We start from the raw sequence: 14,819 nt of genomic DNA, 5'->3' as shown, positions 1-14,819 counted from the left end.
GTGACAATCTATAATACCGTCATCTGAGGCATCATGCATGCAATACTTTCTATCTTCAATGCCTTGTTAAAACTTAAAGTCCACAGATAATCTTACCGCTTGCACTTCAAAAGTTTTAAGGTAGATGGCACATAACATTGACGTAGTCAGAAAAATTATTGGTTTCACCAGTTATGTGATGCATACATTTAGGGGTACAAAAAACTACAAAAAAATCTACTTAGCTGAAATCATAAAAATTAATGTTTGGATGGTTGAAATTTTGAAACTAACAAACGCGTGATTCAAAACAATCATATTCCTGCATATGAAAACAAGATTTAAAAGGAGAATCATTGATTTCCATTTTGTTGCATTTGATCCCAATATGGTAGCTGAATTATAAAAAAAAATCTTGGCGATTATTCAAAAAATTAGTTTACACCAACAGTGTTGGATTTGAAAAACAAAAGCATTATAAAGTTTGGTGGTGACATTATCAAGCTAATCCGTCATACTGAGTAAAGTTTTTTTATGGCATCGAAAAAAGTTTAAAAAAATTCATCTTTTGTTCGTTTTTTTTTTTTAATTTTGTATGAGAATCAAAAACTGATAAAAACTATGTGACAATGTGAGAAACTAACATCATTTTGATATCATTAAATGATTGCTTTATTACATTATATTGAAATAAAAATTGAATTTGTGTTGTGGTATGCAAATGTTGCATCTAACCCTGCTGTTGCATGATGCTCCGTTTGACGGTATAGCTGACAAAACAATGTTTTTTTTAAATTCTTTATTTGAAACGGCTTATACAATTAAGTTTCAAGGAGCCAAACTCGCTTTTTTGTTATTACATTCGTTTTCTTAGCTTAGCACTTTTTTTTAGAAGAAAAAAGAACATAGAAAGGGAAAAATGAAAATAAGCCAGCAATTAAAAAAACGATAGAGTACCGCGTCTAAGGAATAATGATTGGACATGAGACGGGAAAATATACGAATAAAATCCCGACTCAGGTACAATCTATTAAACCATGGTTTAAGGCTTACCTTTGGGATAATCGAGTGGAGCCACCGGCCCAACTCATTCTCGTCCCAATTGCGCTGCCAGTTTCTTCGGAACAAAAAGTAAAATTCGTCAAAAACGATTTCGTGATTATATGAGTCGCCTTCCAACGCACTCACCTTTGCCAGAGAGTCTGGTAGTATGCCTGCCAAAACTTCTAGGCTCATGTTATGAGAAAAAAAAACAATGTTTTACCTAATCCTTTTTTGAATTATAATTCTTTAATCTGCCAGAATTATTAAAACAATGATAGTCTATGTGTAGACTTGGGAATCAGTTATTTCAATAAAATAAAAAAAATTATCGCTTGATTTTAGTTTCTTTAAAACATCGATTATCAAGCAACTTTTGAAAATTTATCGTCGTGTCTCTCGATTTTTTAAGTCGTATATTTATGAATGCGAATATTTAGATTCAACATGACATATATGGTAAACGAAGCCCCCGAAGAGAAAAACATTAAAAGTTTGGCTCTGTACAGTTATCAAAACTAGCAAACTATATTATAAGTTCTAAATTTATGAAATCCTCAACTAGGACGGGGGGTCCCAAAATATAATTAATTCACGATTTGTAACTCAGCGCATGGTTCCCGGCTCGATGGCGTAACATAAATTTTCACATAAATTAACTCAACAATTTCATTATGCAGTTAGGTTTGACAGCATGCAGTTGGTCAAGCAAGGTCTTTATCCAGCTTTTTAGACACTTCTAATCTTCATAGATTTCATTTAGCACCACGGTACTTGTTTCCCTTGGACGATGCGACCTCTTGGCGAACTACGAATGGGAATTAGCTTATGCGGAAATGACATGTAATTTGTCTTTTGACATTAAGAGCGTCGTTGGGTGAAGTAGATGGATTCTGATGTTCCATGTGTGACTTGTGAGAAGCAGTTCTAGCTTGCTGATTTGTATCTCACGATTAACACTTCTGATTTTTTTCTGATTTTGACGGCAACAAGCTGGAGATAGTCGTGTCCATCTCTGCTCACTGGTGACAGCAGACAATGACACTAGATCCGGCGGCGAATGATCAGCAGAGTTCAACAAAACGCCTATTCCAACTTTCATTTTAACATTCCTCGAGTAAAGCTCTTTGATTTGGCAATTTTCGCAAAATTTTACTATTTCATGGTAAACTTTTTATAGTTACTAATGCTGGTAACTAATACTAGTGGCTAGAATATTTTTACATTCATTTTAACAATTCTTGCGTAAAGCTCTTCTATTGGGCGTTTTTCGCGAAATTTCACTATTTCATAGTAATTTTTTCATAGTTACTAGTGCTGGTAACTATTACTAGTGGCTAAAATATTTTTGATATTCATTTTAACAACCCTAGCGTAAAGCTCTTTGACTTGGCTCCTTGCCAAGAAACATGTTTAACAACTTGAGTAGAGTTCGGCTCATTACCAAGTAACAATTAAAGAATTAAACATCTTGAGTAGAGTTAAGCTCCTTGCCAAGAAAAATGTTTGAATCCTTGAGTAAAGTAAAGCTCATTGCCAAGGTTATTCGCTAGTAAAGAGACAAACTTCTTGAGTAGAGTTAAGCTTCTTGCCAAGAAAAATGTTTAAAACCTTGAGTAGAGTAAAGCTCATTACCAAGGCTATTCGCAAGTAAAACAAACTTCTTGAGTAGAGTAATGTTTGGAACCTTGAGTAGAGCAAAGCTCATTGCCAAGGGTATTTTGCTACTAAAAAGACAAACATCTTGAGTAGAGTAAAGCTCCTTGCCAAGAAGAAAATTTGGAACCTTGAGTAGCTCATAGCCGAGGCTATTTCGTTGAATTTAGTTAAGAGTTTAACTTCTTGAGTAGAGTGAAGCTCGTTGCCAAGAAGAATGTTTGAAACCTTGAGTAGAGTTCAGCTCATTGTCAAGGATACTTTCGCTGGCAAATTAACAGCTTCAGTAGAGTACAGCTGCTTACTAAGTACAATGCATGGTTGAAATCTTGAGTTGAGTCAGGCTCATTACAACGAAAAGTTGATCAATCATCGCATTCGTAAACTCCCGCCCGAGTTGGAAAATAGAACAGTCGCAAAGTCGTAAATGATTTGAGTATTTTTTGTATCATGGGTAAGGCAAGCATGATAATAAACAAGCAAAATTGCATGAAATTCCTGAAAATAATTGATAGAAAAAAAAGATATTAAAAACAGTTAATTGTTTTAAGACCAATATATTTCAAAGTTTATTTATAATTGTGGCGGGTGTTTGTGGCTTTGTTGATGGGATAATACACACGATTATTTAAAACAATAAAAATGTTTACAGAGCCATGTATGCATGGAAATAACCTACATGCGATGAAATGAAAACAAAAACAGTGGTCACTTTTGCTAATTGGTGATTTTTGTTCGAACTGAATAGGATACTTATCCGGGACAAATTCTGAAAGTTTTCCAAGGAAAGTTTCCGGCTGCTGATGTAATGTTGTTGTTAGCTTTTAGCATGGTGTTTTGGCTTGTAAGAAATGAGGGCTGATACCTGTTTGTCGAGAATCGAGGTACGAGGGTGCTTTTGCGGAGCAAAGAATTAAAAAAGTCCACCGAATCCATTGACATTTTCGTACTACAGGAGACGTGTAGAATTTGGAGGGCGCAGTCCAGAACGTGGCTTTGCTACAAATAGTTTCGAGGAAAAGGTCGACGGTGTATCAAGAAGTCCAAAATTGTAGGGGAGAGTGGGGTATCGTGGGCCATGGGGAAACGTGGGCCACTTTTAATATCTCAGATGTGTGTTGAGATAAAAATCTCAAACCAACTGTCCTCGTCGTCGCTTTGCGTGAGCATATATTCCTATATGTTGTAGATTGAAATACGCATCATATGCTTCTTTTATTTATCAATCTAAAAAAATATAGAAAAATTTACTTACATAATTAAAAAAACACCAGCTAATTTCATCGATGGGGAACCTAAAGTGCATAACAAAAATATGCTCATACGCTTATGATCTTAGTTTTGTCATGATCTTTCACGTGGAAAAGGAATTTTTGATGAAACATCAATAAGTCACACAAACGCAACCAATTTGCAAATCATAGCTTGTGGGGAATCGTGGGCCACACATCTTGAATCACCTATATTTTAATGTTTTTATACACATTCAGAAATTCAAATAAGTTTTACCTATCTGCAAAGTTTTCTTATGCCAAATGAAGAGTTATGAATAATATTTTGTCTATCCTATATAAGAAATTTTGCCAAAACGTTAGCGAGCCAGGTTTTGGAATCTATGCGATCATACACAGCTCTCTTTTTTATTTCATCATCTGAAATTGCTTTTAAAACACGGAATGAATTAGGAAATCACAGTTTTGAGTCAACTCATAAAATTTGCATGTTATTTTGTCAACTTGAATTTGGTGGCCCACGATTCCCCACCATTTTTTTAATTAAAAAAATATTGCTTTTTTTCAATCAGTCAGAATATGGGGAAAATAACTTATTAATTTTTTTAAAAAAATACCTTATGATACCTTGAAAATGTAGAAAACCATAACATTTTTTATTTTCATTTTATTTTTTATAATAAAGAAGTTATGGAACAACGAATAAAAGTGGCCCATGATTCCCCACTCTCCCATATATTTTGTCAAACAGCTTTTCGTTCAGTCAGATATTTTGATGGTGAGCTGATGGATAGGTTTTTTTTGGAAATTTTCTTGTGCTCAGTCTTGTACTTAAGCAAAATTAGTTTGGAATTTTAGTGCAATTCTTTTTTAAAGGCTACAATTTTCTTTGTGGTTAAGTTATTTGTCGTGGGGATTCCCGAGTTGGATTGTGGATAAAACTGAATTTGTTCCAGTCGGCCTGCATATAACAACGTTGTCGGAGGGAAGGAATGTAGGTCCCTATGGGATGAATAAACCCTAGAGGCTTAAAATCCCAAATAAAACAACAACAAAGGAATGTAGGTCATGTTCGTGTGGATTTCCCGATCGTGGAGATTAGGGGGTCAGGATGACAGGGTGCTCAAAATATGTAAGCAATGATAAAAAGCTATCCGCCTACGACTAGCAGATGAGGACTTAGTAGTTAAAGGTTTCGGTAACGGGATGATTGTCACACGTCGTAATTCAAGTCAGGTCAAATGTGCTTAGAATGATGATTTTAATACTATCAATTCTGGGTTCAGAGATAAGGATTATGATTTTTGCTCTGAGGGGAGGATATGTCATTCCTAAGTACATAGATTCTAATATAAATAAAATAAATAGATTCTAATGTGGGTTGAGCTCCTGAGATTTAGAGTGTATAAAGAGAGACAAAATGTGAAGGTGTATTATACCAAGTGGATATCAATTCGTTGGTTTGTAGTGTTCTGTAATGCTGGATATCACAGGTTTCAGAGACACAATCAATGATTTGATTGAATATTACAATGCTCATTATTTTGCCTAAAGTTTGAGCCGCTTCGTATAAAGAAATGGCAAAAAATGCTCTTTATTCAAATTATCCATTCATTTTATGAACTGAGTTTTGATTTCAGTTTTTAAAATCATAGACTGATTTTGAATTCTTATCTGGATCTGGATGACTGAACATAGCTCTGGCACTGGACTTTTGTTTGAAACTCTTTATTGTTGAATTCTGTTTTATTTTTATATCTGTTTAATCCTTAACTGAAATTGATTTGAATTCCAATATTGGAATGATGTTCTATATTCTAATGTTGATTTCGAAGCAAAAAAAAACCTCATTGTTCTTTTGATTAAGTCGACTATTCAAATTATAAAGTATTGATTTGTAATTTGAATCATTCCTTAGAACGTAATTAAGATTCTGCTCTTCATTGCTGAATTTTGTTTGGAAAAACTGTTGTCTATTTATGATATAATTGTAGATTTTGAATTTTTATCAGAATCAATTTTTTATTCGTTTTCTGAATTTCAACTGAGATTTTCTAATTCAAATTAGGAATTTTAATCCCTGAAGCCACTTGTTTTTTCTTTTTATTTTTATTCAGCACAATAATTTGAGACTTGAACCCATTGTATTTCTGTGATTCACAAATATATGTATGTCTAAAGGTTAATTTTTATTTTAACTTTGACTTTTTCAACTGAAATTTTTGTGCGATAGTGAATATTTAATCAGGAAAAATCTCTCGAGTTTAAATGAACGATCTGCAGTTTTATTTTGCATTTGAATAAGCAGAAATAAAACTTGTTTTTTGAATAAATAAACTAGATTTTGTTATCAACTGCTAAAAAAAAAAAAAGAAAAAAAATGATAAAATTCGACCCGTGCCCGTCAGTTTAATCCGGCCCTGATAAAATACTTATCATTGATCGAAGAGTCGGGCTCGAATACCTGATTTTTATGCGCTATTTATGTGCCAATACTAGAGCAGGGCTGCCTTGGCACTACCTTCTTTTAGACACGAAGGCCACAAGGTGGCAGTGTTATAAATAAACCTTAAAAAAAACTACCTTCTTTAAATATTCCTTGAAAATATATTACGTTAACAGTCAATCTGAAACAATGACTAGGGTAAATGATCTTGAGTGGAACTAGCAGAAATATGATCTTGAGCGGAACTTTTTACTTTTCCTAAGATCTAGGCAATGATTATTCATTAATCTTGTTAAAATGTTGAAAAAAAAAACACTTTTTCAAGATCTTTATACAAGCTACATATTAACGTCTTATCTGCTACAATTTTTACCAATCTATGCTGACTTTGAACGTTAATTTATGTAACTCTTGACCGTTATTAACTGATTCTTAGTTATCAAAATGGAAGTAAAACTTATTGTAAGGAGTTTTCCATCAGAATGTCAGCTGTGCTGCCTTATGTCACACGCAGTTTTTACCCCTGAATGTATGCAGCACTTTTGTATTTTTACTATATCTAAATATCAGCTAAAATCTAAACTAAATAAAATCTACGAATGATTTGTTTAGAGCAATGTACGTTTCTTTTTGCAAAATCTGTTATTAAAGCATACTTTCCCGTTACCTTCAAAAGTTGTTCGGTCAATATGAACTTAAACGCGCACATTCAAATCATCATTCTAATATACTAAAGAACTAAGTTGATTTTGGAGAAAAAACTAAAATTTGAGTTAAGAGAAACGACTTTTTCAAAATAAGATATAGCGAATCAAAGTCAAAGTTAGATATCTTTTTTGAAGTAAGAAATAAATTTGAACGGATATCCTACGAACAACTTTGGATGATTGAGTTTCTGTAACGTTAAAACATGATTTTTTGAATCTAGAAAATCTTGAAAGATGGCATTTATTCAAAGTTATCACAGTTACACAAAGAATAGGATTGAGATCTATTAAAGATGTTGACAGTACAAAATGGTTCCACTGAACTCAAGATCATATTTTAGTTCCGCTCAAGATCAGAATTTTTCTTCAGTCAGTCTTCTAGAGTTATTAGGATTTACTCTAAAATACTGTACAAATCATCATTAGAAAGCAAAAACCAAGATCTACCGCTGAACTAAAAAAATCCATATCGCTTAATCAACTGTTCCGAGTTGCATCGAATTGAGCCATTTAGTTCCACTGAAGATCATTTACTCTAATCCTAAAAATGATCATATGGATGTGATGAAAATCTGGCGTAGATAGAAAATTTGAAAAGTAGTCTTGCAATACCTAGCTAGACACCCAACAATGATGTCAATTGATTTTTTTGTTTTTCAATACCGAAAGACATAGGGGAGATAAGGGCATAACGAGCACCCAGGGCATAATAAGCACTACTCTTTTCTACGAAAGTACGTATTTTCTTAAATAAATTTTCATGAGGATTTGTTTTGTACTTCCTATTGTATTAATTTTTCACAAAAAAAGGAATCTCCTTATCATCTTTACAGATATTTAAAAAAAAACAAGCTTGGTTCTCAAGTGACGAAAATATTATAATTTTTGAGCACCACGAAATAAGCTCTTGTGATCTTAAAATCACCTTGATCTATAATGTATGCACTGCATCATGATGTACACATTGTTTCTCAATTTTTACCATCATAAAATTTTTAAACTTTCACTTTTATCAATTTTAAAACACGTTTTTACTTAAATTTGTTGACTAGGGGCATATAGAGCACCATATTATCGAGGCACGATGAGCATTTTCTGCCGTAGAATCTATCAGCGAATCAAAATTGATTTATAGAGCTACAACTTGACTGGTTTACATCCGACGATTAGTTTACATCTCCGATAAAGTTGTTCAGCGGAAAATTTACTTTAGAGAATTTCAGAAAAGGGGTAGGCTTAATGCGGCACGTTATCCCATGATCATAGTACTCCAATCTCCCCTATATACATTAACAAGATTTTTTTTATAAATTCTAAATTTTATGTGTTATGTTTAAAAACGACTTAAAGCAAAAAAAAAATGAAAACTTGACTTTTCAATTCAATTTAATTAAATTAAATTTCCATTCAAACAATCTTATTTTCTCTTTTTTTTTAATACAATTCCGATAAGTTAAATTCTATAAGATTTATAGAAACAATACAGGTTACATAAAATAAAATATTCCAAACTATTGATAAAATGTTGTAATGACCCATTCCGGTGTTGCGTTGCATAATTTGAAAAGCTTATTTTATGATTTTTTAGATAACTTTTAGGTGTTCACCATACAAGCTATATACCGTCAAACGGGGCATCATGCAAAAGCAGGGGTAGATGCAACATTTGTATACCACAACGCTCATTCAATTTATATTTCAGTGTACTGTATAGAAACAAAGTTTTTGATTGTCATAAAAAATTAAAAAATCGAACATTAGATGTACAAATTTTTTTCATTTTTTGATGCCGTAAAAAACTTTACCTAGTATGACGGATTGGCTTAATGATATCACCTACAAACTTTATATGGCTTTCATTTTCCTATACCAACACTGTTTGTGTATAAATATTTTACGGACAATCTCCAAATTTTTTTAAATAATTATTTTTTATATTTCAGTTAGCTGTCTGGGGCAAAATGCAACAAAATGCAAATCAGAGCTAAATCTCATAAATCGCGTTTCCATATGCTGGGATATGATTGTTTTGCATTATGCGTTTGTTAACATTAAAATTTCATCTATCCTAAGATTTATTTACATGATTTAAGATAACAGAATATTTTGTAGTATTTTTTACCCCTAAATGTATGCAGCAGATTGACACTTTCTCCTTAAAAAAAAATTTTACGGAAAAAATGTAAAATTTAATTCGAACAAAATCAAAAACTACCACAATTGGTGCTTTATGCGTTATGACATCACAAATGTATCAAAAACTTTAAATTTTCAAACGTTTTCATTAGATTTTTCATCAATTACAGAGTTTGTTGCAACTTACCCCTTTTTCTTAGTAGGATGAAAATCGCATGTTTTTGTAAATTTAAAAATAACTGGTAACACCAATAATTTTTCTGACTACGTCAATTTGGTGTTCCATCAACTTTAAAACTTTTGATGTACCAGAAGTATGATTATCTGTTAAAATTTAGATATTAGAAGCCATTGAAGTTGAAAAATGTTGCATATTGCCCCAGTTGACGGTATCGTCGTACTTTGCTCAAGTTAGCCGTTAATTTGCAACCAATAAATGTTTTTTTTTTCTAAATATACAGTGGTTTATCTTGTATAAAGCCTTTTTACTCCGTTGCGTCACATCATGCGACTTTTCAGCGTTTCCAAAATTATTTACGGTATCGAAGATTTCTGCTGTATTTGATGACGAAATTTATTGAAATTTTGGGAAACACAAGAGCAAATATAATACTTGCTTTAATTGTGTTTCAATCCCCCGTAAATCGATTTTGATGAAACTTGGCCAGGTACTAGATCGAACATTTTAACATCTTTTATCTGAATTTCAAAATTTTTCGATGAATATTGTCAAGATATGTACAGCAAATTTAGTGAAGCAATTCCAAATTTCCCTTTTTTTACCTGAAAAGCTGTATCTTTGTTTCCAGTCGTTGAAAAGATTTCAAATTTTGTGAAACGTTGGAAAGTTGGACAGTTGAACTAAATTGTATTAAAAATTTTATGAAAAAAATATTAACCGAAAGAGTAATAGTAGCTCGTCAAAATTGTAAGAGAGTGCGCAACTTTACACGATTTCATTCTTTTTTTAAACGCAACTGTATTTAAAAAATACCCCTACCCTCTCTGAATACAAGATTGTAAAAAATTTGCTAGAAATGCCTTGACATCCCGAAAACAGTTGGCATTCGCCATGGTTTGGGTACAGAACGTTTTTATAAGTTGACTTTATTTGTTAACAAGCAAAACAAAGCTGAAGAATTTACCAAATGGTGTATAAAATTTAAAAAAAATAAGAAAGTAAAGAATGACTTTGCGGTTAAAAACACGGGGAATAAGTCTTTTATATTTTTATTCTCAAAATTTACACGAATCAAATTTACAACTTCTATGATTTTGAAAACATAAAATCTTTAATAGAAAAAAAATTAAAGCTCAAGACGAATTTGAATTTGACGAAATTTTGACTTCGTCAATAATAACTTGATAATTTGATTGGTAATTGGTAATAATTTCACAAAAATACTGTAATGTAATCTGTATTAAAAAAAAGTAAACATTCTAATAATCTTTTAGCATCCTTGTGGCTTGTGGCATTTGTGGTTTTGAAGTGATTCGAAGTAAAAGAAAAGAAATTCGACAAACCTGTGTTATAAACATGTAACCTTAATAAACAAACAAACAAACAAACAGTCATATAGAAGGTGGTTGATGCTCAAAATCATGACTCATGATGGCAGAGCTTTACAAAGTTTTAGTTATAACGCGAACAGAGATTTTTTCAGAAGGTTCAAACTTCTTCCCAAACAGGATAAATATATGTATAAAACTCGATTAAACTTTCCTGTAGTCCTAATGCCGCTTTTGTATTTCACAGTTGATTTCGACAAACTTGGCCTAACGGATAATCAAAATCCGCTGGGAGTGCTTCCGCCACTGTTGGCCCGGTCGATGGGCCGAGCCGCCGGAAGTATCCTGGCAGATTATGTGTCGGACTACATGCGAACTCGCAGACGAAAACGCAATGTGGCCAGTTACGAGAACGATAACTTCAGAATCTTTGAAAACACTATCGATGGCAATGATGGCATTACGCCACAACTACCGGAAGAGCACAGACACGCGTTTCATGGAGGCGAAAGGTAATTTGATGATGTGATAATTTAGTTCAAATAACAATTGATTTTATTGTTTTATTTTTTTTAGAGCTTTACTTTATACTGTCGTGGAAGATTTTATCGCCAATTTCGGTATTGATGGAAAAGCTTGCATTTTGCGGGCCATTTGCGAGGTACATTCGAAGCCGGTTGAAGGTTTTGGATTGATTGGTGAAATGCTGAAATTGTTCCTAACGTAAGTCTAGTAGCTATTACCAATTTGCGTTCATCATTTCTATCATTTTTTTAAAATACTTTCAGAGCTTCGTTATCGCCATATTCCGAGCATTTGGACGAATACGTCATGGCGGAAAATATTGGTAAAGGTATCGAAGGACCTGCCGAGTGCTTTCCGTACTTTAAAGATTGTCCCAAAAGTCTGTTCCGGATGAAAAGTAACTTAATGCCTCCTCACGACCATCCGGAGGAAGAAGTGCACCTGAATAGCATAGATGAGCTTGAGCGCGATATTCGAAACGCTCGGAAGCAAGATTATGCCTCTAACGATGAAGGAATGATAGAAGTGGAACAGAATGTACCCAAAATGGCCATGTAATATCAATTATTGTTCCTGTTGGTTGAAAATCTGTTAATCGAAATCGTATGAATTTTGGAGTGTTATAATTAATTTCTAAAATTTGCTAAAGAAGCGTCAGACAAGGGTTCGAATATCACTGGGGGATAGTCGATTTTTTCTGCATGTTTGAGAGAGAAAGTATTAATTTGTTTTGTTTTGTTGAATCTTCAAACCTTATGTTCCAAATTTTTATTTTGGCATTGATGTTAATTTTATTGAGTTTTCGATAGGATATTGATAACAGCACAGATTACATCCGAGATGTAGCGAGATAAGAGATCTGATTTCAAAGTTCGGCTGATCCACTTCTCGAATAGATCACTATAATAAAAAGTTATGGCCAAATAAATGGCAACACAGTTGAACGTTGTTTAAGTACCAAATTTGATTATACATGGGTGCCTACCATCATTGTTTTGGGAATTGGGTTGAGCAGAGAACCGATTTATTTAAATAGGCTAAAGGTGTTATAGTCTCTCTCTGTACTCAAAAGTTTATTATAGACTGACAAGATACCGTATGTAGAAATAATGGCAAACAAAGCAAAGAATGTACGTTTTGAAAATTAAGAATGCTTCTGTAACAAAACATTTTTGAGCCTGTAAATGGTCAGAATAGTTTTTTGTAAAATATTAAAATTATCTTGTTAAGTCGTTTAACGTTTAGTCATAAAGCAATACTAAACGTGTTTTTGAACTATCTTGAATTGTACGCAAAATCAGAAAGCTGAATTTTCAATTCAAGTAAGTAATTTTTTAGTCCATTTTAGTCCTAGTTCTACTTTTTTTTTTATCTTGGGATTTCTAAAGTGTTTGGGGTTTTTTAGATTTCGCCATTTCCGTGAAGTGTGCTCGACGAGCTGTTTGTATCTTTCAATTCATGGTTTATTCGAAAATTTGAACCATTGAAACACATTTAAATCGGGAATATTGTTCAATGTCAGGGGTTTCTGATTCTGAGCTACTCGATATGGAACCACATCAATTTATCAATTGAAAGGAAACTTACAGCTTTTGCAACCCCCGAAACTAAAGTTTTGTTTTTTTTAGAAATGGGACACTTTCTTTTGGTTCCTTGGGATCGGTCATGAAAATTTTTGACAGCGTTGTGTTAGTTATGAAAAGTACTATTCTGCCTTTTTCCAGAATACAAAATTTACGCTTTTCCCAAATATTGACGATACACGAGAAGTGCACACATATTGTGCATAATTTCCTTCAAAATCGTTCATTATTCAATTAAGAATGTAACAAACTAAAAAAGTAGTAGTTTTGTAAAAAGTATCATGATTGGCAAGAATCTGCTTCTGTGGTGAGAAAGACAGAGTTTTCATGACAAAAGATCTTGTTTTCGCTGACATTGAAGGCCTAAATAGAGTATTCTAGTTTTTTTTACTAATTTTCTTGTCAGATTTCGTCAGCTCCAGCTGATTCCAGCTGATGTGGAAACGTTTTTCAGTAAAACAAAAATAGTCAAACCCAGTTAATTCCCAAGCAGTAAAATCCACCAACCAAATTGTCCCCTGTTCTTTTTAAAACGGAAATATTGGATTATTGAAGATTGGGAATTTAAGAAAAAGGTTGCAGTCATCTAAAATATTGATTAAATGAGGTATTGGTGGAAAAAACTGACCGATGCGATGAATGAAAAAGTGTGCGTTTATATAATAAATGTAGATATCAACAGTAAAAGAGGAATATTTCTCTACGTTAATATTTTTTCTTAATTTTATACGAATTGTCATATGTCGTATGTTACTTTTTAGAAAGTTTTTTGATCAAATTAATGGTTTTGAAGATACACTTATTCATAACTGTCGCATTTCTAAAAAATAAGCTTTACGAACAAGTTGGCATTTTAGTGACTGTGAAATATGTATTTAGTATAACATGAATACCAACACTAGAAAGTATACTGTTGAAAATAATTTCGCCTTGAAATAATCCGCTTCGTGATTGTTTATAGTCGAAATTGCTAAATTAATTTTAGTTTTTGTTTCTCAGTCCATTCAATTTTAGTTAGATCGATAAAGATAATTATTTAGTTATTCAATTATTTATTTTACGTTTACAAATATGTTTATTTATTTATTTATTTATTTACTTTTTTGTTAATATGGAAATTAAAACATTTACCTTTGTATCAATCACCTCAATATGAAATAATTTCACGGTATATGAATTATAATTGAGACCTTGGGGACAAAAATCAAAAAAATCTGAAAAATCATCAATTAAAGTTTGAAGTATGAAGAATTGTTGTTTGGAATTATTAGCTCAAAATCGACCATTTTTCCACTTATACCCCTTTGGCTCTGAATCTTCCATTATTATTTTTCGTATTGTTCTGTTTTAATTCTAAATCGACGTGTGTCGTCATATTAAGCGGATCAGTATTTTCTCATCGCACGTATTTCGAGACGATGCGATGGTTTAAGAAAATGTGCTTAAGTATGCAGTTTGAAAAATTTATACTTAAAAGGGATGCATTTAAGTCGCTTTAATTTTAAGTAATGTAGATAGATTACGATATACAAAAGTTGGAGGGCTTTGAAATACGAATGCACAACGTGCTTTTCACTGCCCTGGCCAATGGCAAATGAACACTAAACTATTAGTCAATTTCTCAATACATCATCACGTGGAGTATGTTCAACACATATTTCTTAAATGATCAATAACTATAAGCAAAAAAGTGTCCATATTATCAGAATATTACAGATTGTCACTGTTATGCATTTCAGAACTTGTGCAGTTAGTTAATGTTGAGTTCTAGTTAGATAATTGTAAATATTATGTTAAAAGATCTTGAAAAATGGAGTTTTATTAATTTTATATCACAATCCATGCACAAACAGCTTGAAAAACCAAAATTAGTGATTGAAAATTCGGCAAGTTTCGATAAATATTTTTTGTTTTGTACCATTTTTTTATTTTATTTTTAATTAATTTAATTTAAAAACCTTTGCGCATTGACCAAATGAAGTATGAGCATTTTTGTTCGGAAAAC

The 14,819-nt window shown here is 32.4% G+C and overlaps 1 protein-coding gene across 1 annotated transcript in view; it reads left to right on the top strand.

Moving 5' to 3' along the window:
* The window catches only part of LOC129757431 (uncharacterized), a 41,100-nt gene extending 26,543 nt beyond the window's left edge, over positions 1–14,557 (top strand). Inside the window, exons 3-5 of the mRNA XM_055754655.1 lie at positions 10,954–11,218; positions 11,283–11,429; positions 11,495–14,557. Coding sequence (XP_055610630.1) covers positions 10,954–11,218; positions 11,283–11,429; positions 11,495–11,789 — 707 coding nt within the window. The 3' untranslated portion in view covers positions 11,790–14,557. The remainder of the gene's footprint in view (positions 1–10,953; positions 11,219–11,282; positions 11,430–11,494) is intronic.
* Positions 14,558–14,819: the final 262 nt, after the last annotated feature.

Source organism: Uranotaenia lowii, chromosome 3, assembly GCF_029784155.1.
Source record: "Uranotaenia lowii strain MFRU-FL chromosome 3, ASM2978415v1, whole genome shotgun sequence".
Lineage (NCBI taxonomy): Eukaryota > Metazoa > Arthropoda > Insecta > Diptera > Culicidae > Uranotaenia > Uranotaenia lowii.
This window is presented reverse-complemented; position numbering and strand designations above follow the sequence as displayed.